The sequence below is a fragment of the Trichoderma atroviride genome, chromosome 2, assembly GCF_020647795.1.
Source record: "Trichoderma atroviride chromosome 2, complete sequence".
NCBI classification, from domain to species: Eukaryota; Fungi; Ascomycota; class Sordariomycetes; order Hypocreales; family Hypocreaceae; genus Trichoderma; species Trichoderma atroviride.
In genome coordinates, this window is record NC_089401.1 from 2,620,870 (window position 1) to 2,647,926 (window position 27,057).

The 27,057-nt window shown below is 52.2% G+C and overlaps 10 protein-coding genes across 10 annotated transcripts; 7 read left to right on the top strand and 3 right to left on the bottom strand.

The window, feature by feature from the left end:
* Window positions 1–1,686: 1,686 nt before the first annotated feature.
* TrAtP1_003660 (uncharacterized protein) lies at window positions 1,687–2,178 on the top strand (the record flags this gene model as incomplete). The annotated part of the gene is made up of 1 exon (XM_066111974.1): window positions 1,687–2,178. The coding sequence occupies one exon, from the start codon at window positions 1,687–1,689 to the stop codon at window positions 2,176–2,178; it is 492 nt and encodes a 163-aa protein (XP_065968055.1).
* Window positions 2,179–4,560: 2,382 nt separating this feature from the next.
* Window positions 4,561–5,829, bottom strand: TrAtP1_003661 (uncharacterized protein; the record flags this gene model as incomplete). The annotated part of the gene is made up of 3 exons (XM_014088074.2): window positions 4,561–5,078; window positions 5,136–5,310; window positions 5,371–5,829. The coding sequence occupies 3 exons, from the start codon at window positions 5,827–5,829 to the stop codon at window positions 4,561–4,563; spliced, it is 1,152 nt and encodes a 383-aa protein (XP_013943549.2).
* A 2,438-nt stretch (window positions 5,830–8,267) lies between these two features.
* Window positions 8,268–9,347, top strand: TrAtP1_003662 (uncharacterized protein; the record flags this gene model as incomplete). Its single annotated transcript, XM_014088075.2, has 1 exon — window positions 8,268–9,347. The coding sequence occupies one exon, from the start codon at window positions 8,268–8,270 to the stop codon at window positions 9,345–9,347; it is 1,080 nt and encodes a 359-aa protein (XP_013943550.2).
* Window positions 9,348–9,711: 364 nt separating this feature from the next.
* TrAtP1_003663 (uncharacterized protein) lies at window positions 9,712–9,927 on the top strand (the record flags this gene model as incomplete). Its single annotated transcript, XM_066111975.1, has 1 exon — window positions 9,712–9,927. One exon carries the CDS (start codon window positions 9,712–9,714, stop codon window positions 9,925–9,927), a length of 216 nt encoding a protein of 71 aa, XP_065968056.1.
* A 427-nt stretch (window positions 9,928–10,354) lies between these two features.
* On the top strand, window positions 10,355–11,685 carry TrAtP1_003664 (uncharacterized protein). The gene is made up of 2 exons (XM_014088076.2): window positions 10,355–10,665; window positions 10,720–11,685. Exons 1-2 carry the CDS (start codon window positions 10,479–10,481, stop codon window positions 11,349–11,351), a joined length of 819 nt encoding a protein of 272 aa, XP_013943551.2. The 5' UTR covers window positions 10,355–10,478; the 3' UTR covers window positions 11,352–11,685.
* Window positions 11,686–11,692: 7 nt separating this feature from the next.
* TrAtP1_003665 (uncharacterized protein) lies at window positions 11,693–13,534 on the bottom strand. Its single transcript, XM_066111976.1, has 3 exons — window positions 12,977–13,534; window positions 12,346–12,493; window positions 11,693–12,276 (listed from the first exon to the last, which is right to left on the bottom strand). Exons 1-3 carry the CDS (start codon window positions 13,505–13,507, stop codon window positions 12,200–12,202), a joined length of 756 nt encoding a protein of 251 aa, XP_065968057.1. The 5' UTR covers window positions 13,508–13,534; the 3' UTR covers window positions 11,693–12,199.
* Window positions 13,535–15,239: 1,705 nt separating this feature from the next.
* On the top strand, window positions 15,240–15,623 carry TrAtP1_003666 (uncharacterized protein; the record flags this gene model as incomplete). Its single annotated transcript, XM_066111977.1, has 1 exon — window positions 15,240–15,623. The coding sequence occupies one exon, from the start codon at window positions 15,240–15,242 to the stop codon at window positions 15,621–15,623; it is 384 nt and encodes a 127-aa protein (XP_065968058.1).
* A 2,529-nt stretch (window positions 15,624–18,152) lies between these two features.
* On the top strand, window positions 18,153–19,724 carry TrAtP1_003667 (uncharacterized protein; the record flags this gene model as incomplete). Its single annotated transcript, XM_014088078.2, has 2 exons — window positions 18,153–18,395; window positions 18,618–19,724. The coding sequence occupies 2 exons, from the start codon at window positions 18,153–18,155 to the stop codon at window positions 19,722–19,724; spliced, it is 1,350 nt and encodes a 449-aa protein (XP_013943553.2).
* Window positions 19,725–19,931: 207 nt separating this feature from the next.
* On the bottom strand, window positions 19,932–20,675 carry TrAtP1_003668 (uncharacterized protein; the record flags this gene model as incomplete). Its single annotated transcript, XM_066111978.1, has 1 exon — window positions 19,932–20,675. One exon carries the CDS (start codon window positions 20,673–20,675, stop codon window positions 19,932–19,934), a length of 744 nt encoding a protein of 247 aa, XP_065968059.1.
* A 1,580-nt stretch (window positions 20,676–22,255) lies between these two features.
* Window positions 22,256–26,104, top strand: TrAtP1_003669 (uncharacterized protein; the record flags this gene model as incomplete). The annotated part of the gene is made up of 1 exon (XM_066111979.1): window positions 22,256–26,104. The coding sequence occupies one exon, from the start codon at window positions 22,256–22,258 to the stop codon at window positions 26,102–26,104; it is 3,849 nt and encodes a 1,282-aa protein (XP_065968060.1).
* Window positions 26,105–27,057: the final 953 nt, after the last annotated feature.

Genomic DNA, 27,057 nt, shown 5'->3' on the forward strand with positions numbered 1-27,057 from the left:
GATGCCATTGCTTGCCTAGGTAGTTAACTAACGGCTACACAACATGATTGCCCAAGACTTCACAGCCCCGGCAGTGGGATTTTCGTCTCAAGTGCAGCCGAAAAAGGACTCACACTCGTACCACCATTGAGGATTGCTGTGGAGTGAAGAGAAGAGGCTGCGGCGGGAACAACTGTTTCACGCGTTTTTTAGCCCCCATGTAGTACCTTGAGCTATGTACTAAAAGCTACATCCAGCACAAGAGCAGTGGTCGGCGCTCCTCTTTATTTTTTTGATCCAGTTTCGGATGTTAGATGAACGCTAAAGTACTCTCAGGTTCTCACAAGTGTCTCCACATCAAACGTTGGCCTTTTATGGACTCGGAGAGCTGTGTACCAACAGCGTGGTCAAATCCCAGCCTCGACGAGAGCAAAACGTGTGAATGACAATGTCACTAACAAAACAGCAATTATGCTTTGAAATCAAAAATATGAAGCAGTATGTGCCGGACCAAGAGCTCAAAGTCCAGCATTGCAAGTGAAGTAGCCAAAAGTTATAGGCCGAGAAAGTAAGTCCTCTGGGATCATTGCTGGAAAGGCTTCAACAAGGATAATGGCAGGAAAAGGCCATCACAGCACAGATAGCTGACGGGTATCCTCGTTATTTTGCCACTAAACTATAGTAGGAAATATTTGAGCAAAAAATACCTGGCTCCACACCACGGTCGAGTTTTTCGAGAGAACTCGTCAGTTCACCGCCTCTGCTTAGCCAGAGTCCAGAAACTGCTTTCTGTCCAGTGGAAATCATAAACTCTCACACCCCCCTTCCACACCCCCCTGCTCCTGTGAAAAGAGAAAAGAAAAAGAGAAAAGAAAAAAGACGCAAGACACACCCCACCCGTTCGCACACCCCTCTTTCCCCATTATAGAAGGGCAAATTCTGGCTTTTGAGGAAGAAATGAGCTTGTACAAAGTACCTAGGTGGGCACACCGGCCAGGTTATGGACGTTGGATACTTTTGCCGTTATGACCGTTTGTTATCTGACTGGCTGTCTCTTTTGAAACTTGGCGTAGAAAATATCAACCACACTGTAGTGATTGTACTCATGGAAATATGGTTTTCTCATAGTAAAATCATTACTTGCTTTTACTCCATGTACTTTATATCCCATCCTTACTTGGCGTAAAAGCATGGAGGCTACATGTACCTAGTCTGGTTATTGAGGAGATGACTTACACCACAAACCATCTCTGTCTAGAAGCTGCTTTTACAAAACCTGCCTCTATTCAAACCCAGGTTTATCCAGAGTTTTATTCATCTCGTAATTACGTCTTTTTAGAAGTTACATTGTCATATAAACGCATCTATCAAAAATCAGCCTCTATTCCAAGCCAAAATCGCTTTTGTCCAAAAACTGCCATCCAAAAGCGCGTCTGTCCAGGAACCGCCGTCCAAATTCGTTCGTCCAGAAACTGCCATTGAAGCGCGTTCGTCCAAAAACGCGTCTGTCGAGGAGAAGAATGCCTCGTCAGTCCCGAAATTACAAAGCGAAAGAAGGCCATGGAAACGGGTATTTAAAAGATGGATGAAGCCTGAACTTTTCCTGCGACATCTTCACTCCTGCATCATCAGCTTGAGATATCTCACCTTCTCGATTCCCATACACCACTCAACATAACATCCAATCATCTCATTACAAACGAAACCATGGTGTCATCTTACTCAACGCACACTCGAAGCACTAATTTCCCCGGCCCCCAATTTGGTTGTCTTGACGCAATTCCTGTGGTTGGAAAAACATATATAATTCGGAGACACAATTCCACAGCGGCACTTTGTATTCGCAATGAAAAGCTCGTTTGGGCGAAATCCCACATATGGGATCTCCGTTCACCCCCGCCAAACTTGACAACTTGGCTTGTCGTTGAATTTAGAAATTGGTTGGGGTTCTTCAATGAAAGCACCGGCATGTACCTAGGGTACAACGACGACATACTCCTGCCAGTCAACAAGTTCAACAGCAATGCATACTTTGGAACAAGGCATGGGGAATATGGAGGGTATGCGTTGCAAGCTAAAGGCAGGAAGAAATCAACTATGGAGGTGTTGATTAACGCTCCTAGTGCTGGTGGCAGACTTGAATTGACGGCCCATAGAGGATCCTTCATCAAATTTGTCTCTGTGCGGAGGCAAATCTGAGAGTTCCGTATTGAATGGTTTTATTGGCATTTGGATGCAACAACCTGTCCACTATGTATCCCAGATGAGCATAATGGCTCTCTATGTGGTGGCTCGTTCTGCTATCCTATTAGCTTTCTAAATAGGGTTATCCTAGGCCATTTACAAAGGCAACACAAGCATCAGAGCATAATAATATACGACATTAGTACTTTATATTCAAATATAGTCTCGGCCATGTAATATTCGCCGTAAGTGTAGCTTGCGACACTGCTAACATGTAAAAGTATACACACAGTTGCGTACATACTAATCGAAAGCAAATACACGTAGGAGCTAAAATTCCGCTTTTTTGCTCAAAACACTGCGGGAGAGGCTTCATAAGTTTTTATGCTGAGCTGAACTAAATGAAACGAAGTCTTCTGCTACAGTATACCCTTCTCACACAACACTCCTTCCAATCCACCCAAATTTATTCAGGGGAAACGAACAAAGCAGAACGCATCCAAGATAGATTACCCGACCAGCCCACCAACTCTGTCTAACAGTCATCTACCTCAGCCGTGTACCCCGACATTGTTCTGATGATGACTTCAGCACCCTCCATCTGTCAAGTATGGAAAACATTATAAGATCCCTCGACAATTGAACAATTCCGGCGTGCAAAAGGAGTACCTAGCAATGATCAAATCGAAAGCATACATCATCTCCTAGCAGTGGTCGGCAATCTCAGCAACCATAGGGTCTTCAAGCAATGCAAAAAGCCCCCGTCCTGGGCCAAATGCATCTTCGCTCGATTCCTCTATCGAGACGTGTCGTCCTTCCACAAGCTATGCCTACACGTACCCAAGAAGGGAGAAGGGTTATCCACGCTCTACCTGCTGCTGCTACTACTGCGTTCAAGTATAAATGATGATTAAATTAGTAGGTACTTAATATATTGACCGTCTGCCTTGTTGAGCTACAGCTGATATGCTAGATAGCCTTTTCTGGAAAAGCTATGCTACTCCAAGTAATGCTTCACCGGACCAGCTTGTCAAACTGCGTGATGGTGGTTGGTCCCAGCCAGTAACTCTGCTTGGGCCATTCGCGCCTGGAGGAATCCTTGGCGTCTGGCTCTTGATAGGAACCAGCTAGTCTGGCTACACGGGAGCGCATTCTGAAGAGATTTGACATGTCAAACTGTAAAGGAAGGGATACACCACTTGACACCGGTACATTCTACTCACACACCGTTACCCAGGCTCATACCTGCCATGCTGAAACAACCAAAAAGTCCGCTCCATCCACCTGTCACTCCCGCGGCATTGCTGCCCAAAAAAGTGAATGAAAAGCGTTGGTCCCTCGTAAAGACACGGAATCAACAACAGGCCTCACAATCCTCCGCGGACAATCCTTCTGCCAAAGTGCCCAACGCAACGCAAGAAGAAACTAAAACAGACGCGAGCCGAGCGCAGATCCAGAATGTGGAGAATTGCCAATGACAGACGCCCCAAGCGAGGTTGTTTCGATCAACACTATTGTTTCGATCCGATCAAACAAAATGCCATGTCTTGTTTCCCAAAATCTCACGAGTCAACTCTCCGGCCCCGCCGGGACGGTTCCGGGCGCTTGACAGTTCAAAGTAGCAAATCGCAACTCTCAATCATCACACAATGTCCATATGCTTGATTACATGGGAGAGCTTCGTATTCCAACCCCCTTGCAATCACTTCACAGCCCCGTCCCCATAGCTCAAAGCATCTTGGCTTCTCCATCTCGCAAAAAAGTTCCAACTCTTCACAAGCATCCAAGCTGTATAATTCCCGTAGACACGCGGCTCCATGGGTCCCTCGGATGGTTCGTGCAGGGATATAAGTGCCCGCTCGCCCAGAATTCTGCTAAGCGGCGGTTAAGCGGCGAATCACAGTCACAGCCGCCGTGATGGAGATGGCAGCACTAACATATCACACTACAGCTACAGCCGCCGTCCAAGGGGAGAAAAACGCGCAAAGCAAAGAAACGCGGGAAGCGAGAACTGCCGAGAAAGAGCTACAGGATGCTCTTTATCCGCGCGCCCGCTGCGGAAAAGAGGTTCGTGTGGAACCGTAAGCGAACTAGCCGCGCCTTTCATGAACAACATGAACGAAGAGCAAAGAGGTCCAATGGCAGTTGAACAATTTGAATCAATTTCTTCAATCTCATAGGCTCATTTTCCCTTTGCAGGGTTTTGAACCACTTCGGCCCGTACATTTTACCTAATAAGGCATGTCGGGTTGAACGCAGTTCTTGCTGTCTAGATACATGTACATGAAGAGGAAAACCATTCATCCCCGTAAACACAAAGGCACTGATAGTGGAGCAATATCTTTGCAGACGCTGTCAGATGCCGTTGGATCCAACTCCTCCACACCCTTGGCCCGGCTACCATAGCTCGTCACTGTCAACCAACTCCGGGGGCACTACCCACCTCTCCAATCGTTCACTCAGATTCTCTGGGTTTACCGCTCGGGCCGATATTGGTGACAAGATGATCGGGCTCGGTGGCTTGTTCAATGGCCGTGGAGATGAGGGTAAACCGTAGGAGCCGTACGTGGGCGGGGGCTTAGTCTCCCGAAGTGGCCGTTGAGTAGAAGGAGAAAATTGTTGGCGGATATTAGGATCGTAGCGGTGATGGACAGCGTGGCTAAACGACGTTTGTAGTGGCGGCAGAGAAGGCCCACGACGCTTGCATTTCCGAGAGGATGTTGAAGCCCATGACGATCCAAACGCGGCACCTGGATGGGCCACCGTTAAGAGGACACAAGCGAGAAATGGAACAAGTGCGTCCATGATTATGAAAGCTGGCTCGCTCTGAAACAGAGTGCCATCTATACCTCCAATCATTTCGAAAATCCGATATATCGTGTGCCCGAGAAGAAGAAAGGTTGCTATTTCCATGCCTTTGTTGTGTTAGAGGTGTATTCTGCCCAGGTCGGGGCTCACTTGGAAGCACTCACAACGAAGGAACCGAGAAAAGCGACTGGAATAATAGATATCTGAGTGTACTGGACTTGGAGCCTCGGCTTCGGGCCTCAAACCAACGATAAAGCTAGTATACACTGCAGAGATGACTAGCAATAAGAAAGCTTGAGCACCCAGGCCTCCGGCAATGATATCGGCACTTCGATCACGCTTTGGACGTTGTTAGCAGATGGTCTACGCAAGGCGTAGGGATGGGTTTTTATAACATACGCTTACTCCCTCATACCCATAAGCAACAAAAACAATGCCGATTATGTTGAGTATAAGGCTCACCATGAGCAGAGCACTCAGGAGGAAAGCTGTAAAGAGTGACTGGCATGGTGCGTGCCGATCTCCAAAGAGGGCAAGTATATGAGGCAGTATAATCGACATGGCACTGCATATGAATGTTGCTCCTAGAATGCTTCCCAAGAGGGCGAGGGCAAAGTAGCCTTGGTGGTCTCGGCCTTTTTGCAAGAGTATTCTCCCCAGAAATCCCAAGACCTCAAAAGACAGTCCAGTTGCCAGCAAGGCAGAAAAACCCGGAGTGCGGAACCGATACCCCTGGTAGAAGGTGACGGGTGTCAAGAAGGCGTAGAGAGCGAGGAAGACTGCACTGCCCCCGATACTAAGATCATTTGTGAAGAATCCGTTCTCAGTAGGGCATGTTGAGCCACAGTTAGCTGCCATGGTGAAAAGATGGTCCAGTGTAGTAGCCTCGGATGCTCTCTAGCCATGGGCAGGAAATCCCACAAGGGGAGACGCATCAGGGAATCGGTAGCTATTTAACAGATATCCACGGATGGCATATTGCTAGCTCTTGCTCAAAGAATGGCAGGCAGATGGGTAGCCACAGCCCGATGGAGTAGCTCCCTGGTCATCGTTGATCGAGTGCATCCAAGCTAAGGCTGCAGAAGTCACTGCCGTTGGCGTGTCACTCGAACAGGGGTCGTGATAGTTTCCTCTCCACGGACGAGTTCTCTTTTCAGACGGAAGAGAATCTTGATGACGGGATGGGGGCCAGCAACAGAGCCCGTTCGGGGATAATACCGTGCCGTGCCGTAGTACTGATGGTTTCTGCTGTTGGTAGACACCCCTGCACACTAGCCTCTCATGTCCACAATACGTGCGTTGGTCCGCAACGTGGATATTGGATATAACCCAACTCAAGAGGCAGACAGGTTGACACAAAGAGAGGAAAGGACTGGATCCGGCAGTTTGGCTCTATCAACCGAGTTCTGGTCATTTGTGCTTGGCAGCTTCCTGATTTCGGTTGGTGACACCGGCTGTCATGCCAATACGAATTGCAAGGCCAATTTTGTGATTTCCGCGGTAGACTCTTGTCAGAGAGAAGCCCATACCGTTTGACGCTCGTTTCCAAGTTCGATTTGTACCAATTAGCAAGATTCTACTGCCTCTTTGCGACATACTTGGCTTAGAAAGAGCTCTCCCACGCAAGTTTTCGTGGGCATCGAGTCTCGGGTCAGAGGGAATCAGCGACAGCCGGTTGACAAATCCAAGCAGCTATGCAGTTGGTTCTTCACAGCCAGAGGCTAGTACTACTCGTACACTTATCACGACGTTGCAATGAAGCCAGAAGGGTGCACTGAAGAAGCGAACGAGAGCCAACAGCGGATCCACCGCAGGTTGACGAGCCTGCCGCTGGAGAATCTGGGGACTGAAAATGGCGCCATGGCAGAGGTGAAATATGCAGCTGAAGTGCCTGGAACCAACAGCTGTAGAACAACGGCCCCGGTTTTCTCACGAACAAAGCAGGCGATGCACAGCGCGTCAAACACGGCTTGTGGGTTTGCAGAGCAAGGTCGATGTCGTTGTCGTTGAACGGGGCTCGACGTGGAAAGCCGGGAAACGGCGCATCCAACAGATGGTTTTCACTTTGAAATGCAATTCATCTGGCCATCACATGATGCGTCGCAGAGAGCGAGGCGAGGCGAGGCGAGGCGGAGCGATGAGGGCGGCGTGGATGCCGATAGGCGGGAACTGCGAGGTGAAGTTGCAGTGAAGAGCGCCTCGGCGCCAATGCAACATTAGCTAACTGCTTTGGTCGTGTAGACAGCATCAACCTGAGCAGATATGCAGATATGCAGAGCAACAGCTCCCGGATCGTGGCCTACTCGCGGCAACAGAGCACGGGCGAGGGAAACTTTGCCATGGCCGCGCTTTGGCTCTGCATATCTCACGTCTCGAGAAGGCATCATGTTAAGCGATTGGTCTGCAGATGATAGTAATCAATCCAGCCTGGCTAGAGCCTTTTGACATCTCCAACACCGCGTGCTATGTCTTGGCCTCTGTCGTTGTCGTGATGAGATTTCTGTTTGCCGTCTTGTCGCAGCCAAGTAACTCTCTCTCAGCGCCGGCTCTCAGTGTCGAGCATAGCGCTTCCGCGGCAGCAGAAACCAGCCACAGCCGGACAAAGCATTGATTCTTTTTTTTTTTTTTTTTTCTTTCTTTCCTTTTTCTTTCATACCAAAACTCAGAAAAAAAGAAAGAAAGAAAGCAGTCAATGCTCAAGCATGATCAAAGCATCCGCTCCCACTTGTCGCAGCGCAAGAGCCTCCGAGCTTCAGACAAAAGCCACGGCGGTCGGATCCAGCGGCCTTTGCGCCTCAGCACGTCGTCAGTGTCTCGCGCGGCAAGCCACACAGGCGCTGGACTAATAAGCAGGAACGCCTAGCCAAGCATTTTACGGGCATGACATCAATCCCAGAATTCAGCACCCCATGAGCTCAAGGCGTGCCTCAAGAGCTGCGCCCCCATCGCCAAACACTTGACGCGTAGCCCTCGCCTCAGCCCTGCGACCCCTGCTTGGTCTTTTTTTTATCAAGTATCTCGGGTTCTGTATCCGGCTCGACGACTCTGTGCACCGTTACTGGTCTCGCAGGTCTCAGACAATGACACTGCGCCGGATTCAGCCCCTCGCCTGATCAATTGCCGAGCGTCGTCCGGCCTACCTTCTCGTCTACTACCTTGGTACTTACCCAATTGCGCGGAGCTAACAGCAAAACAAACAATTTCTCTTCTTCTTTATTTTTTCTCTGTCGTCGCCATTGCATTCCATAGCCGTGCGGGCAGGCTCTGCTCGCCAACGGAGCGGCTAAATCACCAAAATGTCCATCATCATTTCGCTGGATAACCAGCCAGAGTTCTACACCAATCTCGATGCAGTCTCGGGCAAAGTCATTCTGAATCTCCCTCGGAGCGAGCAAATCGGCTCCATTGTCGTCAAGCTCGAGGGAGAGTCAGGCACAGCTCTGCAGGTCCCCAAAAACTACGGCTACGATCCCATCACTGCGCGCGCCGGTCCGCCACCGGGGCCTCCGGGCAGCTTCGTCAGCGAGAACCACAAGATCCTTTACAAGCTGGTCAAGGTTTTTCCAGACGACTACTACGAAAGCTCCTCCAGCCCCTACGGGTCGTATCCCCTCGATGCCGGCCAGCACCAGTTTCCCTTCAAGTTCAAGCTGCCCATCAACAATGCCTGCAGCAACCCTCAAGCCATGGCAAGAATCGGCGGCCTGGCCGGCATAGGAGGCTATGGAGCCAGCGGTGGCCTCTTTGGATTGAGCGGTGTCAGGGTCATGGACGGCTCCAAGCAACTGTATCTGCGGCATGCTACAGCAACGCTGCCACCATCACTGACTGGCTTTCCTATGGCGGCGGAGATCCGGTATTATATCAAGGTTACGGTCCAACGGCCCGGACTTTTGAAAGAAAACTGGCGCTATCAGCTCGGCTTCAAGTTCCTGCCCATTGAACCGCCTCGGCCTCCCATCACCGGCCAAGAAGCCTTCGCTCGACGGCCCTTTACCTTCCAGCCGCGGACACCAGGACAGAAGAAGCGCAGTTCAATATTTAGCAGCAGAAAGAATGACTATTTGGCGAGTCCTACCCCCGACTCCCCAACGCCGCCATCAATAGAGATTTCAGCCCGGTTACCGCATCCTTCCATTCTCACGTGTAATCAGCCAATTCCCCTCCGGCTCATTGCAAAGAAGCTCGTAGACAGCCCCGAGCAAGTCTACCTGACATCATTTCAGTTGGAGCTGTTTAGCTTGACGGAAATCAGGGCACATGGATTGGCCAGTCCCAAAGGCAACCGCTGGATTGTTGCCTCCTATACCGACCTCGAAATCCCCCCTATGCGCTCCGGACGACAAAGTCGGGGAAGAACTGATACTGTCGGATGAGCTCTGGAGGAATAGGCCGCTGCCCAATACTGTCGCCCCTTCTTTCAATACCTGCAACCTTTCTCGAAAATACGAATTGGATCTTAAGCTAGGCGTGAGCTGGGGGACGCCCAGGACGGCCAAAGACTCTCCGCCCCAAGCTCTGTTTCTGCCTCTTCATTTTGCAAACGTCAGCGTCTTTTCCGGCATCACGCCGCCTCCTGAGCTGCTGGAAGCTGCTAAGAACACACGCCCAGGAGAGGTTACTATTTCTCGACCTCCTCGGCTGCCTCCCCGGAGCTCAGTCTCTGAAGCCAGCGGCCCAGGGGGTCTTGGAGCTCCTCAGAGGATTCCCCGACGGCCAAGCGCGCCTGCTGCACCCGTCATGCCTCCCAGGCCTCCGCAAGATCCGTTATACCCTCCGCAGCTCCCACCAGGCGATATTCCGGCTTATGAAGACGTGCCGCCTCCGAGCTACGACGAAGCGATGGCAGAGAACCTGTCTGGGCCGTTTGACGGTTTACGGCCCCGGCCGGCCTATAGTGGCATAACAAATGAGAATGCGCCTAGCGAGATGCCCATGGGCCCGGTTAAAAGCTAGGAGCAGAGGCTGCGTCGTCGTCGGAGAGCCGGTATCCTCCTCTGATATCGCGTTACATGGAGTTGTTTGAAAAACGTTTTTTGTGCATAAAGAATTGGAACAAGCATAGATTTGGGAGATGGGGTCATGCGTATGGCATGTCTATGGTCTACCTGTTTATATAGTATTTTATGAGGATTGGTATGGTAAATAACGAGCAGCATTTTTTAGCAGCTCGTGACAGCGATTTTGAAAGTTAGTTTGGCCACAATAGCATGTGGAGAGCGAGTAATGGAATAAAAATCAAGGCATTGACACGCGTTGTCTAGAGATGAGTGACCCAAATAGAAAGGAATTTACTGACCCTGATTGCCATCACCAACTTATCGTAGAAGGCCGCCATCCTAAACATGCGACTTGCGACAGTGACGTCAGCAATCTTTGCGACACTAAACAGCTTCTAGCTTCACCAAGGCGCAGAAATCACCAGCAACACATTCACTCCCTCTCACCACCCAATTGCTAATTGTCCCAAAGTATGCTTCATCTATAGCCTTGAAAACAAAAAAGCCATGAGAAAATGGCTTCTTCATCATCGTGGCCCTCGCCTCTCTCGTCCCCTACCAAATCTACGCTCTATTCCTTGGCATCACTTCTTCAGCACCGCAAAGGCGCATCTCAAGGACAGCCACGATCCTCGCATTCGGGACTTTGGGAGACGCATACATGACGATTACGCTACTATTCGAGAGAATTACGGTATGATGCTCAATGATGTTCGGAAGGGATAAAGGCATGTTGACACAACTGCAGCAACGCCGAAACATCCCATCGTCCTAGCCCACGGCCTCCTCGGCTTCTCCGAGCTCAGAGTCTCGGCCCTCCTCCCGCCCATCGAGTACTGGCACGGCATCAAGCAGGCCCTCAGGCAGAACAACTGCGCCGTCATCACCGCGTCCGTCCCGCCGACGGGGTCCATCGAGGAGCGCGCCGCCAAGCTCGCCGCCGACATTCTCGCGCAAACCAGCAGGGACGAACGTGACGCGCCGCCGACGGTGAACATCATCGCCCACAGCATGGGCGGGCTCGACGCGCGCTACATGATTTCGCGGCTGAAGCCCGTGTTGAAAAACGTGCGCGTGGCCTCGCTCGTGACAATCGCCACGCCGCACCGCGGCAGCCCGTTTGCGGACTACCTCGTCGAGCGCGGCGCCGGGCCGCTCCACCTGCCCCGGCTGTACAGCATCATCCGGCGCGCGGGGCTGGGGACCTCTGCGTTTGGCCAGCTGACGACGCGGTACATGCGCGACGAGTTCAATCCGCGGGTGCGTGACGATGAGGCCGTCAGGTACTTTTCGTACGGGGCGGCGATTGACGAGCCTTCGCTGCTGGGGGCCTTTCGGCTGCCGCACGGCGTGGTGGGCAGGGCCGAGGGGGGAGAATGACGGGCTGGTGAGCGTGGAGAGCAGTCGATGGGGAGTGTATCGGGGGACATTGATGGGGGTGAGTCACTTGGATTTGATCAATTGGTCGAACCGGGCGGCGTGGACGGTGAGGGAGTGGATGGGGATGAAGAGGACGTTTAATGCGGTTGCGTTTTACCTTGATGTGGCTGATATGCTGGCCAAGGAGGGATTATAACTTTGTACTGTTATATTTGTATGTGTTTCGAAAGGGAGACTTACTTATTATATGTATTTCGAAAAGGGAACTTTGCAATCGTTAGTACTGGGTCTTGGGCAAATCACTGATAGAAATAGATGGCGCAAGGAGAGCGAGTATGATTGAACAATAGGAAAACTTTATATCTTTATAATAACTAGATTGTTGTATGAGGTATCAGGAGTATTAGATAATAGAGAATACAGCTTCCTGTGGCCACGAGCACGAGCGCGCCGTTCAAAATATCCGACACCAATAGATAGCTTAAGCCCACCGGATCATAGAGCGATGGCGGGCTTGAGTTGCGAGCAGATAACGCATGCGTATATACATTAGTTGGCCAATATCGCGCATGCTGTAGTTGTTGTTGACAAACTTTGACGACAAGATGACGACTTGGCTGGTGTTGCTCGTGGTCGGGTGGATAAAAAAATATTATACTTTGGGCGGCTTGCTTTTGTGTTTTTTCTTCTTTTGACGCGCGCAAACGTGTCGCTGTTTTATAACCACGCTGAAATGTCGCGCGCAACACCATTTCGCCATTTAACAATCACGGTCCATTAATGCGTCCCCTCTCCGTCGACACCTTCAAGTCCAACCCCCCTCTTTCCCCTAGCCTCAGACTTGTCGTCTAGATCTGAGACTTGGTGGCAGCTTTTCTCCTCTGGATCCACTTGTGGATGAGGAGACCAAGCACACCAACACCGACTGTAGATGTATCATTAGAACAATTGCTTCTCTCATGGATGTGTGTGTGTATGAGTGGCGGCGACTTACCGATGAAGACGATGCAGAAGACGACAATGACACCAGGCTCTCTAGCAGCGAAGTTCTTTCGCTTCATGAGCTGGGAGGCAACATCCCGGGCGGCAATGAGTTGCTTGTCGATGGCGGCCATTGTGTCTGAGGGGAGAGTTTGCTTTGTCTGGATGAAGAAGGCGAGTTAGTGACGGGGTGCTTGAGTGGTATTTATGTCTCCATTGAACAATGCAATGAGCAGGGCCGAGGATCGTGCCAGGGGGGGGTGAGAGGAAGCGGTAAGGGACAGGGGCAGGGCGATGTGGAAACTCCATCAAATGCCTCAAAAAAACCGACAGTTGCAATTCCCATCTCATTGAATCAATCTCGCGGTGCACCTCGTGGCAGGCCATGCCAAACAGACGTGTCAAACGTTGGCTTTTCCCCCCGCCAAGTCCCCAGCCAACGTGGCAGCCCTTGGCGGAGTATAACAAGGTTTTGACATCTGGAGCAGCGGTGGCTCAGATTGCGCCCGAGACCAGGATCCAATGAGACAGAAAAAGAACCGACGTCGAGAGCATTCGCAGCTGATGCTTCCACTGCATATGCAGTGCATTGGAGTTCGACATAGGAAGAAGAAATGAACCAATTGGGGGCGGGTTGTCTGTACCTGTTGGGTGAGACGTGAGACGTGCAGAGGATGAAGGCAGAAAGGGTCTGGAAAAAAAAAAGGTCGCGTAAGTGGACTGCGCTGAGGTTTTGTTATAAGGCGCGGGAGCTCGGTAGGGGAAAAGTGGGGGAGGCACGTCACGGACCACCCGCTGGCAATTGAGAGCGAAAAAAGATGCGAGGCGAGGCCAAGGGGGAGGGAAAAATGCCCAGGGGGGAGGGCCGGAAAACTTGGCTTTTTGGGGGGGGGATTGAATTGGCGCTTTGACCTTTTTTTTGTCTTGTTGCTTAGCGAAAAGGTTGGAAGAGGGAAAAAAAAGACGGGGTAGCCTGGATTGTCGATGGCGAGATTGACGATTGGCGAGAGAGACACGCAGAAACTGCTCTGGAGAGACGAGACGAACCAAGGCACGGACGACGAGAGGGTTGGAGGAAAGAAAAAAAGAAAAGAGAAAAGAGGAAAAGAGGAGGGCGAAAATAAAAAGAATTGGCGACTGGAAGCCAGAAAAAGGATTCGCGCCTGGCACGGCATGTCATGAGCTGGGAGCCCGTTGAGGGCGAAGGGGGAGGTACTCGCTACACCGCGGCCGGCTCGCGCGAAAAAGCTTGTAGTCGTTGATCGGAACACGGCATGCGCCTGACCCTGGCCGCCTTAGCGCCCATCCTCGGCCGGTACGTGCGGCGACTTCTTGTTCGAAGTAGGTGCCGCCAAGTTTTTTTTTTTTTTTTTTTTTTTCTCGCTCTTTTCTTTTTCCCTCTCTCTGCCCTCCCATGGACGGTTAGTAGGTACCAAAGTATCTTACACCGAATGCGCACTAGCACTGCAGCATTGCCTCTTCCGGCTAGGTCTGCTGGCTGCCATTATTCGCTCTCCCAGCCTCTTTTGCCCAGGTTACCCGGGCGCCCCATGTGGGGAAATCATGACGGCGCCATACCAGGTGGATTTTTTTCTTCTTTTTGCCTGCGCGAATTTTGCTAATCGCGCCGGCCGACTTGGTCCCTGTTGAAGGAAAAAGAGGAAAGAAAAAAGAGACTACGGAGCGCACGTACCAGGTCTCGTGTACCGTGTACCTGCAAAGACCTGGACCTGGACCTTGGTCCCCGATGAAAGTGATATTTCCGCGAGCGCCCATTGAGTCGGAACTGGACATGCATCATTCAGGTACTTTTACCAAGGTAAGCATCCGAATCAATGCAATTGCGTCTGTTGCATGAAGCATTCGCAAGTACCGCTACATGGGTACGGTAGCACCAGGCAGTCGGAGGCACATACGAGCTGCAACCTCATCAGCACGCTTTACCTCCGCGGCATTGACATCGGGATACAAGTACCACCTCTATCTGGCCGCAGCTGTCTGGTCCCGTATGACGCACCCTCCAGGAGGCAAACAATCATCTCCAGGGTCCATTCGTCTGTTTCTGCTCTCTTCGCGTCTTCTTCACGAGGCAAGGAGTCTGTTGTCTACTTTTTGCTGCGCTGGCCGCCTGCGCGCTCCAGCTCCAGCTCCAGCTGCTACTGCAAGTACCCCGTACATTCGCCCCGGCAAGCCATAACAACGGGGCACACCACACCACACCTTCTGACACCCGGCCCTCGCGCGCGTATCAAAAGCTGCGTGGCTTATTTGAGTGATATTCTGGAAACCGAACGAGCTGGCTGCGCGAATGAGATTGGGGGTTGTGCGCAGGTCCTCCAGAATTCTAGCTCTGCCTAGTGACCAACGGCTTCGGCTGCAACGGATATCGCGCGTCGGCAGAGCCCATCGTTCAATCAGACGGCGAGCATTTCATGCCAGCAGCCAGCGGTGCGGTTGTACTGGGTACCAACGGCGACTCGTTACTTGTCTACACTACTCCCTACCTGCACATACTTGTACATACTTGTACACACGGCTCCATCATTCAGCACCAAGCCAAGGCCTGGCCGATATATGCCGCTACTTTTCTTTCTCCATGTGGTTTTAAAGTAGGAGAGGCAGAGAGAAAAGGGACGCCAGGCTTCGCAGCTAATCTGCTGCTAGCTGATACGGAGTCATTGTTATCACGACTAGCAGTCACACCATGGAGGCATTATGCAGATTCTGTGCTGAGTGCGAATTATTTGTGGCTCTGCGTATTACCCCATACAGACCCTTTCATTAACACCGAGAAGGGAAATCAATTGAAAGGGACGATGCGTGCTTCGTTGTACCGATACCGTACTTCTCTTACCGATCCCGTCAGCTGGAAGCTCGGCTCGATGGAGAGAGCAGGTATCTACTTGTATGTGCTTGCAGAGAGCATCACATCACCCTGGAAGCGGCCCTACTATCAGGCCGCGCCAGACAAACACGAACCACGACCAAACCTGCTTTGCCTTACATGTCCATGGCCTCCCGTGCTCCCGATTGAGTACGAGTTCAGGGCTCTGCCGATTGTCCAATCGTCAGCCGCCGCAAGCAGCAATCAATGCTACCTGCTGTTCCGTGCCGCCGCTCCCCAGTCGGCATAGCGAGACGCCCCCAGTCATCCCATCCCATCCCATCAGCATCATGCTCTCGCTCGTCTTGGTGCAAAAAGGCAGCACAGACGCACACACCGCCAGCGGCGGCAACGGCACCGGCAGCGCAAATCCAGGCAAGCCCAGTTCCAGCCTAGGACCAGAGTGACAACGAATTGTGCCCTTTGCTGCTTGCGGCAGACCCTACGGGCTAAACAGAACAAACTCCACACCTAAATTCGCTACCCGGCAAGCCCGACATGCTGGCGGCTTGGGCTGCAAAATAAAAGCCGCTCCGTGGACTCCGGACAAAGCTCGCTGCTCGGTGGATCCGGCAAAATCTCGGACGTTGGCCGCCCTTCCTATTCTGTGCATTTTTCTTCCCTGGGCTCTGCTCGACTCAGGGCACCGCAAAGATGGGGCCCTTCAGCTACGCGCAAAAGAAGAGGAAAAGGTGCAGCCTAGCTCCGTCAGCCGTTGTTGGCCTTGCTCCAGCGAGGATCCCACCCCCCCTACCAGTGATCAGCTACAGTATACGCGCTGATTGGAATCCAGTCGTGTGCTTCTAGATTGTTTTTGGCGTCGCCTTTATCGCGTTGAAAACGGGGGTCGTTGGCGGCGGTCGGCCAATGACCTCATCCTGCTTCTGGTACCCCGGCCTTGGCACCCAGTTCTACAGGAGAGTCGAGTTCATTCCTGTGCGAACAGCCGTTGTACTTGTAGATACCGCCTGTGCTAGCGGCAACTGCTGGTATGCGAAAAAGTAGCCATCGCCATGCCACTAGCGCATCGTCCGGTCTCCATCTGCATTGGGGCGCTTCATTAAACATAAATTCTGAGCGTCAATGTCGAGCATGCACTGACTCTTCCGTGCGCCTCTTTCTGCCTTGCACTTACAAGAGGTACGTATGTATACTCTACAAGTCTTTCGTACTACGATGCATGTAAGTCCTTTATCAGATCAATGATGGGACTGCAGAGGATAAACCAGCTTCTACAGCAGAAGCGAGTGCTACCAAACAAAGAACACGGCATAATCATGTCCAGGATAAGAGCAAAAAGCACCGCAGTCCCCCCCAGGCGGTCAGCCCTTTTTTCGCCCTCTGCGACTTCTAGACTGCTGTCCTATTCCTCTTCACTCACCGCGGCGGGCCCCATCGTGGAGAACACCGGATATCGATTTCCGCGCATCGGAGAAAACTGCTGCAGGTACTCCGTACGCGCACCGCCACTAGCACCTGGTGCTAAGTCCTTGGTGCCATTCACTGCTGGGCCTAGCACGCTGCCGTATCTCCAGTCTCCAGTCTCCAGTCTCCTCCAGTCCAGATGCTGCGTTTCCACGGCACGCGCCAAATCCGGTACAGGCGGTTCCTCCGGTAATGAGCTCTCCTGCCTAAAAGTACGGGGCCGATGTTTAATAATAATCGGAGCGGCCCAGAGCGATTTTCGTGCCAACTACCTCGGTGGAACTCCGTTGATAGTGAAAAAGAGGACGCTTCCAATTCTTTTTTGGGGACCTGCATTTGGGTATTTGATGGAACGGCACTACGAATACATAAGCTGACCAGTAGTTATCTTTCTTTACCCCCTTCCTTGCGTATCTCTCCTGTTTGAGACGGGCGCCTGTTCCTGCAGAGAAAGCGTCGCTTGGGACCGGTACGGAGACCTGATGACCAGGGCGCTCATTTTTCGCCCATTTCGCGATACTGCTGCACCGGCAGCATCACCGAGATACGCGCGGATCGAATCATGCCCTCGTACTCCGATCGCTGTGAGCGCAGTCTCTGCCTTTGAACCGACCGGTCCGTCTTACGAGTCACGTGACACGACATCCTCGTCGACGGCCCTGCCGACAACGTGCTTGGCGAAACACGCTTGATCGAGCTGAAGCGTAGCTACATGCACGGCAAAGGCAAGAAAAGCATAACAGACTTTTTTTTTTTCCGCGAGGCTGCTGTGGCAAAGACAAGATGCGATTTTCTCGGACTTCACCAAGCGGTGATATTTGGCAGCTCTCCGGATAAAGCAACTGGGCAACCGGCCCGTACGTCATCTCAGCTCCTCTACCCGACGCTAGGGCGCGCTGCGGGAAGAGGCGTTGCGGGCGAGACATTCTGCCTGGAGGAGCTGACGAGCTCATGATCGCCCAGCTGGCCAAGCACTCTTTTGGGGGCATTTCAGCACCAGTAGAATGTGATCATTTCCTCCATCTTTTATTCCTTTCCCGTGTCACACCCACCCCTCGAGAAAGGGAGACCGGCTTCTCCAATAAAAACCGCGGAGATAGTGTCGATAGTATCGCTCATGTCTTGGAGATGGCACCACGTGAGACCAGCTGTTTGAATCCGCCGACGTAATCCATCCCACGTGAGTCCACCATGGCGGCCCGCGCCTAAGGTTTGAAGGTTTGAGTAAGTGCTCAAGCTTCCTTTGTAAAAGAAAAAAAAAACACCAAGCTACCATTCATATGCCACATTGAAGAAGTGGAAGTAGGAGAGAGAAGGAAGAAGAAGATAGTCTCAAGCATGTTGGTGTCTTGAGACTCACTCTCTCCCCCTTTTTACCTATGATTCTATAACACCTCATACATATTTCATCATCACCCTTATCTACCTACGTATTATCTTACGCTCTATCGACCACCTAACCTACCCATCATACGAGTCGTAAAGCAAAAAACAATAAGAGGCAAATAAACATGGCAACCGCCTGGCTGGCCCGACTGCGGCGCCGCAACGCCCACAACCTCAGCACCTTTCGAGATGCGCCCCTGGCCGAGATATCCGGCTCTCTGGGCGACCTGGGCACGCTGCTTCCCCTGATGATCGCTCTCGCCGCCAAGGGGTACATCGACCTGGGCTCGACGCTTGTCTTTTCCGGCGTCTTCAATGTGCTCACCGGCCTTGTCTTTGGCATACCCTTGCCGGTGCAGCCCATGAAGGTATGTTGGCATCATGATGCCGCTTCCCTTTGTATATGTGTACATGAGTGGAGCATATAACCGTTTCTTTGTTTTTTTGTATCTTGTTTGCCCCTGGAGCTAGAGACAGACCTCGGCATATCCCTTTGCTGCTTGCTTCTTTATTACCTCGTTGGGATGAAGAAGCGTCCTTCAGTCCTTTGTCTGTTGAAAAGCCTCATTGCTAACATGCGGCAAACCTAGGCCATCGCCGCCGCCGCCATCTCCGCGCGCGAAGACCCCTCCATGGGCGTCGTCGTCGCCGCGGGCCAATGGGTTGGCGCAGCAGTCTTTCTCATGAGCATCACGGGCCTCCTCCGCGCCGCCGTGGCCTTTGTGCCCATCCCCGTCGTCAAAGGCATCCAGCTCGGCGCAGGCCTCTCCCTCATCATCGGCGCGGGCTCGTCCCTCCTGCAGCCGCTTCACTGGCTGCATCCCGCGCTGGACAACCGCCTCTGGGCCCTGGCGGCCTTTCTCGTCCTCATCTTCACGCAGGACAAGCCGCGGTTCCCCTATGCGCTGGGCTTCTTCCTGCTGGCCCTCGTGCTGGCCCTCGTCCAGGTGCTGGCTTCCGACGACCAGAGCAGCTTGCCTTGGTTCCAGGTGTGGCGGCCGCGCTTTGTGCTTCCGTCGTGGATTGGCGCGGGGGACGCCCCGGCTCTGTGGATGGCGGTTGGGCAGCTTCCCCTGACGACGCTGAATTCCATCATCGCGGTGAGTGCGCTGGCCAGCGACTTGCTGCCGGATATACCCTCTCCGTCCGTCACGTCTATAGGTTTCAGCGTGGCGCTCATGAACCTCTCGGGAACCTGGTTTGGAGCCATGCCCGTGTGCCACGGCGCCGGAGGCCTGGCAGCTCAATATCGCTTCGGAGCGCGCAGCGGCGCCAGCGTAATCATCTTGGGTCTTTTCAAAGTCGCCTTGGGACTATTATTTGGCCAGACGCTCGTCAATCTACTGACGGAGATCCCACATGGCCTTCTCGGCGTCATGGTCGTGGCGGCCGGCTTGGAGCTGGCAAAGGTTGGGCACACGCTGAACCAAGGCGCCCCTGATTTGTGGCACGAATCTGCTCGGCAGGGCGGCCTTGTCAGCCCGAGATTACATCGACAGCTATCGGATGAGGAACGTCTAGAACGATGGACCATTATGCTGGTGACGACGGCTGGTATCTTGGCCTTTAAGAATGACGCAGTTGGCTTCCTGGCTGGCATGCTTTGCCATTTCTCGTATAGGCTCTCGGAACGATTCATGGGCTGGAAGAACAGTCACTCCATCATCTCGAGCGAACGAGCGCCTTTACTACGATGAGAATTGTGTAGGTATTGAGGGAGTGCAGCAAGCAGATTGATCTAATTAATGTACGAAGCGATTAATACATAGTGTCTATCCTGTCCCAATCCACCCTAAAAAAAAAAAAAAGAAAAGAAAAGAAAGCTCATTCAGTCTTACGTCTTCGCCAGCGAAGTAAGCTTGTGGTATCATTACATCCAGCTCTCAGTTTCGTTTCAGGTTTCACTATGCTCTCTGAGGGAACAGTTGCTTTGAGTACCGCTGCTGGCCAGGGCAACCACCATAATGCTCTCCATGCCTGGCTTTGATTTGTTTCAAGAACGCCAGCCGGTATAAGAGAACAAGGCTCAGACATACGAAAAGCGAGGCTCCCTCAACCATGGCGGTGATTTTGGCGGTGATGCTCCATGTGCCGTGTTGCTGAGAGTACACGCCGATGAGAGTCGACACCAAGCCGGCCAGAGAGTTGGTCATGCCCGGCTTAAACAGCTTGTTCACGAGCCAGACGTAGTTTCTAGCGTGTCTGAAGGCGAGATACAGCATGCCAAAAACGGATATGCCGCACATTATCGCGGCCATGTACAGCAGTGGGATGTTTTTGATGCTCCTTACGATGAGCTTGGCAGCTTGGTCGCCTAGTGTGTTGGAGTCATGGCCTTCGACGGACTTTTGCAGGCTGGTAAACGTTCCGGGGAAGACGAGGAAGCCCGCCAGCAGAAGCCAGACGAGTACAGCGGCGAGAATGTTGTGTAGCAGGGGAATTTCATCTTGATGGAGGAGCATTTGGACATAGCGCGAGTGTTCAGAGCCGGCCTTTTGAGAGTCGGGGCTCTGAGAGTCGAGGCTCTGAGAGTCGGAGCTCTGAGGATTGGAGCTCTGAGAGTAAGAGCTCTGAGAGTAAGAGTTCTGAGAGCTGGGGCTCCGGGGGTTGGAGCGCTGGAGGTGTACCTCGATTTCAAACCTTGGCATCTTGGCGTCTCGCGTATCTAGATTAAAAATGTGTATATAAAAATTCTGAAAAGAAACGGCTGATACCGCGCCAGAGAAAAAAAAAATGGAGAGGGAGAGAAAAGAGAGGATGGTAGGCATCGAAGCGGTTAGCCTTGACATTTATGATTTGCCTACCCTCGAATACAAACGAAGCGCAGCCTCAATCCTTTGCTTGTTGTTCTGAGACAGTCCATTGTGCTATTGGCAGCCAATTAAACACACTTGCAACATTCCCGGCCCCCTGTCTCTGCGCCGCTCGCCGTTCAGAAGTGAACAGCATTCTTTGAACAATGTCGTGATACGAACTCTTGAGTGGTTGTGGTCCTCCCACTGTTGTTACAGTCGGTAGCCGCGCACAGGCTATGGGAACACTAGCGGCAATCGAGTGAGACATGGCTTTGAGGCATGGCTTTGAGCTGTTCAACAGAGGGTATATTAGAGTGTCGTGAGAGGGACGACAGAAAGTGGATTCAGTTGGAAAAGACAAAGCGGCAGCAATATTAGTCAATCTGTTGTAATCGAGGCGAATTGAGACTTTCAATCCCCAAGGCGAGAGGTACGGCCAAGGCAGGTACAGGCAGTAGAACCAAGGCGGAGTGATCGGCGAAAGAGGCTTAGCCATGTACTTGAGCTGCAAGTACTTTGGCCTTATTTAAGCCAAGCCGAGCGATCATTTGGACGCCATGGAGCCATCCTAACGCTTCAATCCGCCGGCATTGGTCGTATGATGTGCATAACGCGGATTTGCACTCGACGCACGCGCATGAGATCGACTGTGACTGCCAGTGCGGTATGCATGGAAGACTGGGGGAAGTCCAGCATTACTTATTATCGGTGCTGAACAGCTATTAAAGACAAGAAGAGAAAAGCTGGTCGCTTTTGGCAAAAGTCGAAATCCATCACAGGGTACTCGCGAAAGGTACTCATGAGGCGGCATGCAGAATGCTACGCAAAGCAACGGCACGATTAAAAAAAAACCGCTCATCAGTCGCCAGCTTTGACATTGAACGCCAATCAAAGCATCAATGACAATACAAAGCAATCCCCCATCGTCAACCTGCATGAGCCATCAATCACTGCCCAAACGGAAGCCAAAACAAACAAAACAAACACAAACAAAACAAAAGGCGGCAAGAGCAACGCTGGCAAGAGGCGAACGCGGGGGAGAGCCAGCAAACGCCTCTTTCCTGCAGATGCCCAAGGCCTGCTGGGCTCCAGCATCTTTTTTTTTCCGCCGATTGCTGCTAGCGGCTAGAGCGACCCGGACCAGGTGAGGAGGCTCCAAACTGCCGCCAGGCTGGCCAATCACAGCGCCGGATCGCGCCTGTGACCCTCCGGCAATCGCGCCAGAAAGTTCAAGGCAAGAGCGAAGAGGCTGCAAAGGGAATCGGGATCGCAATTTCTCGTTTCGCCCGAGGCTGCTGCTGCTGCTGCTGCTGCTCGACCAGCGCCAAACAAAAGCAAACACGGTCAGACGGCAGCCGTGGAAGGGAGATTCACCACGAAGCGATTCCGCGGCGAACGAGCTGGACGCTGCACGAGCGAGCGAGCGAGCAGCGATGACTTCGTCCAGCGCCGGGCACGACGGCCTCCGCGACCACAACCACCACAACCACCAGAACCACGATGCCCATCCCGAAGTCGAAGCTCAAGCAAACGCCCCGGCTGCGGTCGCCACAGCCCCTGCAGCTGCCATGGCCCCTCTGGCAGTGACAGCCCCTGCAGCTGCCATGGCCCCTCTGGCAGTGACAGCCGCGGCGCAGCAGGAAGCAGCGCCGCCCGACAGGCCAGAAGCTGCCGCCGTCTCGATGGAGACCGAAGCCGCGCAAGAGCCGGCGCAAGAGCCTGGGACTTTACAGGTAGAAGTACCTGCGACGGTGGTGGAACAGAAAACATTGTCCGATGCGCAGCCCAACTCCAAGGGCGGTGACGTCCCCGTTCCAGTTGCGGCTGTTGCTGCCGAGGCTGCTCCTCCTCCAACAACATCATCGCCTTCATCAAATTCCGCTCCGGCGCAACAGCAAACGGCCGCGACCACCTCTGCTCCTCCAGCCGCTACAGAGGCTTCGGCAGGCTCATCTTCCGCAAATCCCACCACCACCCAGTTTTCAACTTCACAGCCACCTTCCAAACCTGACGCAAGTGCCGAGACCGACAATACAACCCAACATCTGCCCGCTTCATCAACAGCAAACGCCTCTGGCGAATCTGGCGAATCAAGAGACAAGCCTGCATCTGGAGATATTAAGACGGAGGATGTTACGATGATGGATGCTCCTGATGTCAATGCGACGACTGCTGCTGCTGTGGCCGAGACCCTATCACATGCATCTGCCATGCCGGCCCCTCAGATGTCTTCAACCGAGCAGTTCCAACCCTCAACGCCCTACGCACCACAGGCCCCCATAGACCATCGACATGCGTACATGATGATGGCTCTGGCTTCCATGTCTGCGGCACCGCCCGCCATGTCACCACCACCAACTGTAACCCCATCACAAGTGACTCTACCTAACATAATGGGAGACGGGTATTTTGGCATGGGTTCGGCCAATAACAACAACCTGCGACAGCCCGGGCCTGGCACAGACATGGGCCTCGAGTCGTTTGCTCGTGTTGAGTTTGCCGACAGTGTCTTCCAGATGACCACCTACGCCGTCATTATTGGTCGAGATCAGCGAGCTCTGGAACAAGCCAGGCGTGACGAAAAACGTGCTGATGATTATAAACGGCGAACTGAGGAGAATGCCAGCAAAGGGCTTCCGCCGCCATCTCCCATTGTCCAGGACCGCCACAAGTTTAGTAAATCATATGTCAGCGAGGAGGGCGGCATGCTGGGTCCCGAATCAGATAGCGAAGAAAACGGACGTCCGACAAAACGGCGCAAGACCAGTACTACAGGATCGTCCCATGAAGAAGTTGAAAATTCCCAAGATAACGTTATATCAAATCGCCAATACGTCTCTCATACCCCTGGGGCAGCTGCTGTCGACCTAACCTCGTTGAGGCCATCTCCTTGGCACGTTCCCTTCATTGGTATTCACTCCCCTGGTCCGAATATCGCAAGCAAGACCAAGGCCATTTCCCGGGAACATCTCAAGATTGCGTATAATCAAGCCGAGGGTGTATTCGAGGCCATTCCTTTGCACAAGAATGGCTTTTTCTGCGAAGATGTGCATTACAAGAGCGAAAAGGTTGTGCTGAGGTGTGGCGACCGATTACAGATCAAGGACATTGACTTCAGATTTATTATTAATGGAGTCGAAAAGGGGCGAACGGGCGCAGAAGAGTATCAAGAAGAAGACGCTGCTAAGAAACGGCATTCCCATGGTGGAAAGAGCATGAGCTTCGACTTTGAACAGTCTCACGGTAATGGCCAGATCCAAGATACAAGCGATGAGCTATCAGATGTGGAAGTCAGCCCGGTCGAACTGTCCGATTTTGGCGAAGATGATGAGGAAGAAGGGGATGAAGAGGAGGTAGCTGAAGAAGAAGGAGAAGGAGAGGGCGAGGGCGAAGGAGACGCAGATGCAGACGCAGACGGAGACGCAGACGGAGACGGAGAAGACGGAGAAGATGGAGATTTGGATGCGCTCGAAGCATCCATCGAAGGAGATTCTGAAATCAAAGATGAAGGAGACGCTCACAATGACCCTTCAATGCCACAGATGGCTAGAAAGCGAGGCCCTGGTAGGCCTCCCAAGAACGGTATCATGTCAAAGAGGGAACAACGCTTGCTTAAGAAGCAGCAGCAAGAGATGGCCAAGAAGACATTACCTCAAGCGCCACCAGTTGAACCGCCCCTCAAGCGCAAGGTCGGCCGGCCTAGGAAACACCCACTACCCGAAGACGGAACTGACCGCCCAGAGAAGCGCAAGTATAAGCCGCGGAAACCCAAGAATGAAGATGGTGTCGAAGGCTCTGATGCGGAGCGACGAGCGAGAGAGAAGAAGGAGAAGAAGTCACGGCCCAAGTCACCTCCTCTGGAGCTCAAGATTGAGGATTATACAGAAGAGCAACTTCAGAAGCCAAACAAGAACTACGGAGTTCTTATTGACGAAACATTGACGGCAGCAGGTCCTGACGGTCTCACATTGAAGCAAATTTACAAGAGGATTTGCCAAAGATACCCGTGGTTCTATTTCCACACCGAGACCAAGGGATGGGAAAGTAGCGTTCGCCATAATCTGATTGGGAACGAAGCGTTTAAGAAAGATGAGACGACAAATCTGTGGTCCCGAGTGCCTGGCGTGGAGTTGGATGCTGGCAAGAAGCGAAAGGCAGCCTCTCCTGACCGAGGATTGGTGGCTGCACAGGCATATGGGCACTACTCTTACCCATATGCTGCACAGCATATGGCTCCCGGCGCGCATCATGGTTACCCTCCTAGCCAGACACCTGCTCCTGGATACCAAGCGCCTGCATATGCTGGACAACCGGCTCATGCGGCGCGCCCTGTGCAGTACGGTGCCTCTCAATCACCTCCTATACACCAACCTGTCCAGCCTGCACAGCCGGTACCAGTGCAACCGGTCCAACCGGTCCAACAAATCGTAGGTGCGCCACCTCCGGCCCCTATTCAGCTGTCAGGATACGGCCCTCCTGCAGCCCCAGCTCGCCCTCAGCTTGGCGTGGCTCAGCCAGGAGCCTACAGCTCGCCTTATGCCTCACGGCCGCCTCCCTTGACAACCCCACCTGTAAAGGCCGAGGATGCCGGTGCCAGTGTACCATCTGCTGCTGTGCCTGGCCAGCGACCTATTTCGGCCGCCTCCGCAGAGTCGAAGCCAGTCATTGCGTCGACATCGCATCAGGCGGCCACCCAAGCTGGAACCGGCCACCCAACCACAGCTCGGCCGTCAGCAACGCCTGCTAGGCCCATTATCGAACCTCGACTTCTCACTGCGGTTGTGGGCCTCAAGAATGGCCTGGTAGAAAATCTCAAGAAGGCTGGCAACCCCAAAGCCGAGGCTATCGTCATGTCAGCTCTGAACCGGTGCATCGGGCTCAAGAAGGAAGCCACTGAAAATGATAAGATGGAAACAATCTGCATCAAGGGTATTCGTCAAGTCATTGATGGCTTCACCAAAGGCAAAAGCCCTACCCCTAGCGGCTCTACTCCGCTACCAACAGACACACCACCTGTTTTCGAGCCCAAGGTGCTAGCGGCTTTGAATGGCCTCAAGGACGCCTCTGTCAATGCGATCAAGGCGGGCCTGGGCGCAGCCAAGGCTGAAGCTGTAACTCTATCGGCTATTGATCGTGTTATTGGCCTTGCAGATGCAAGTATAATGCCCAAGGCTGCAGAGGGCGAGCCAGCCAGCAACTTTGAGGGTGTAGAGCAGCACCTTATGAAGTCAATCCGCCAGCTTCTACAGGGCATGAATCAGAAGCTACAAGGCGACTCATAAGAGCATTGGGAAATCTGGGAGGAGTGAACAGTGATGATTATAATAATACTAGAGGACCTATATGTTATTTTGACGAATGAACATGACTTGACAATTTTTACAATGACTGCACTGTCTGTCGTATGGATAGTAGTGGGACTAGGACGCAAAAAGGAACTGTTGGAGGCGTTGCTGACCACTAGATAAAAAAGACGGACAGGGGAACACAAGTTTTTTGTTGCTTTATGATAGCGTCTCTGTTTCCCATCTCTGCCATTCAGGGAACGAATATAATATTTGATAGTTTGTAAAGACATTTCCATCTCCCCGCTGTGTGAAGGTGATTTCTATCTATTATCAAAGGTCCTTCTCTTTCTGTTGTTGAGCAAGTTCCCATCTACACCTCATCAACATGGCATCTCATCTATAAATGAATTGAAGAGAAAACGCTTCCTCTCAAAGTACTCCTTCTCCCCCCCTTTCCTCTATATACAGCCCATGTCAATCTCACTTCTTTTCTTTAAAACAGAACCAAGGAGAAAAGAAACGAGAGAATAGGAAAAGAAAGGAAAAAAACGTAGATGAGAAATTTGAATTAGGAAAAAGATAATATATAGATATATATGTGTTGGCACTTTATCTAGCCTCCTAATTCCGCAAAAAAAATCATCAATGTCAATTTTTTTGGCATCTTCTTTCTTTTCTTGCTTTTCTTTTTTAAGAAACAGCCCATTAGATTATGTTTGATCCATGACAACGCCGAAACAAATAGCCACTTTGAAGAGCCTGTAGAAAAAAAGGAAAAGCAATCGAAGAAAATATGACACGCTTCCCCTTGGTGATTAATTGGCGCAAGGAAAAAAAAAAGAAAGAGAGAAAAGGGAAAAAGAAAAAGCAAGCCGTAGCTAGCAAACACATAGCCTAGTCGTCCTTCCAACAAATGGTCCATGCGGGCCAAAGGTGGACAAAGAAGA

Coding starts and splice junctions, on each gene's coding strand:
- TrAtP1_003664 (XM_014088076.2), top strand. CDS start 10,479: ATGAGAAAATGGCTTCTTCATCATCGTGGCCCTCGCCTCTCTCGTCCC. Junction 10,666..10,719: donor TACTATTCGAGAGAATTACG/GTATGATGCTCA, acceptor ACACAACTGCAG/CAACGCCGAAACATCCCATC.
- TrAtP1_003665 (XM_066111976.1), bottom strand. CDS start 13,507: ATGCCGTGCCAGGCGCGAATCCTTTTTCTGGCTTCCAGTCGCCAATTC. Junction 12,494..12,976: donor TCTCACGTCTCACCCAACAG/GTACAGACAACC, acceptor TTCTTCATCCAG/ACAAAGCAAACTCTCCCCTC. Junction 12,277..12,345: donor CTTCTGCATCGTCTTCATCG/GTAAGTCGCCGC, acceptor ATACATCTACAG/TCGGTGTTGGTGTGCTTGGT.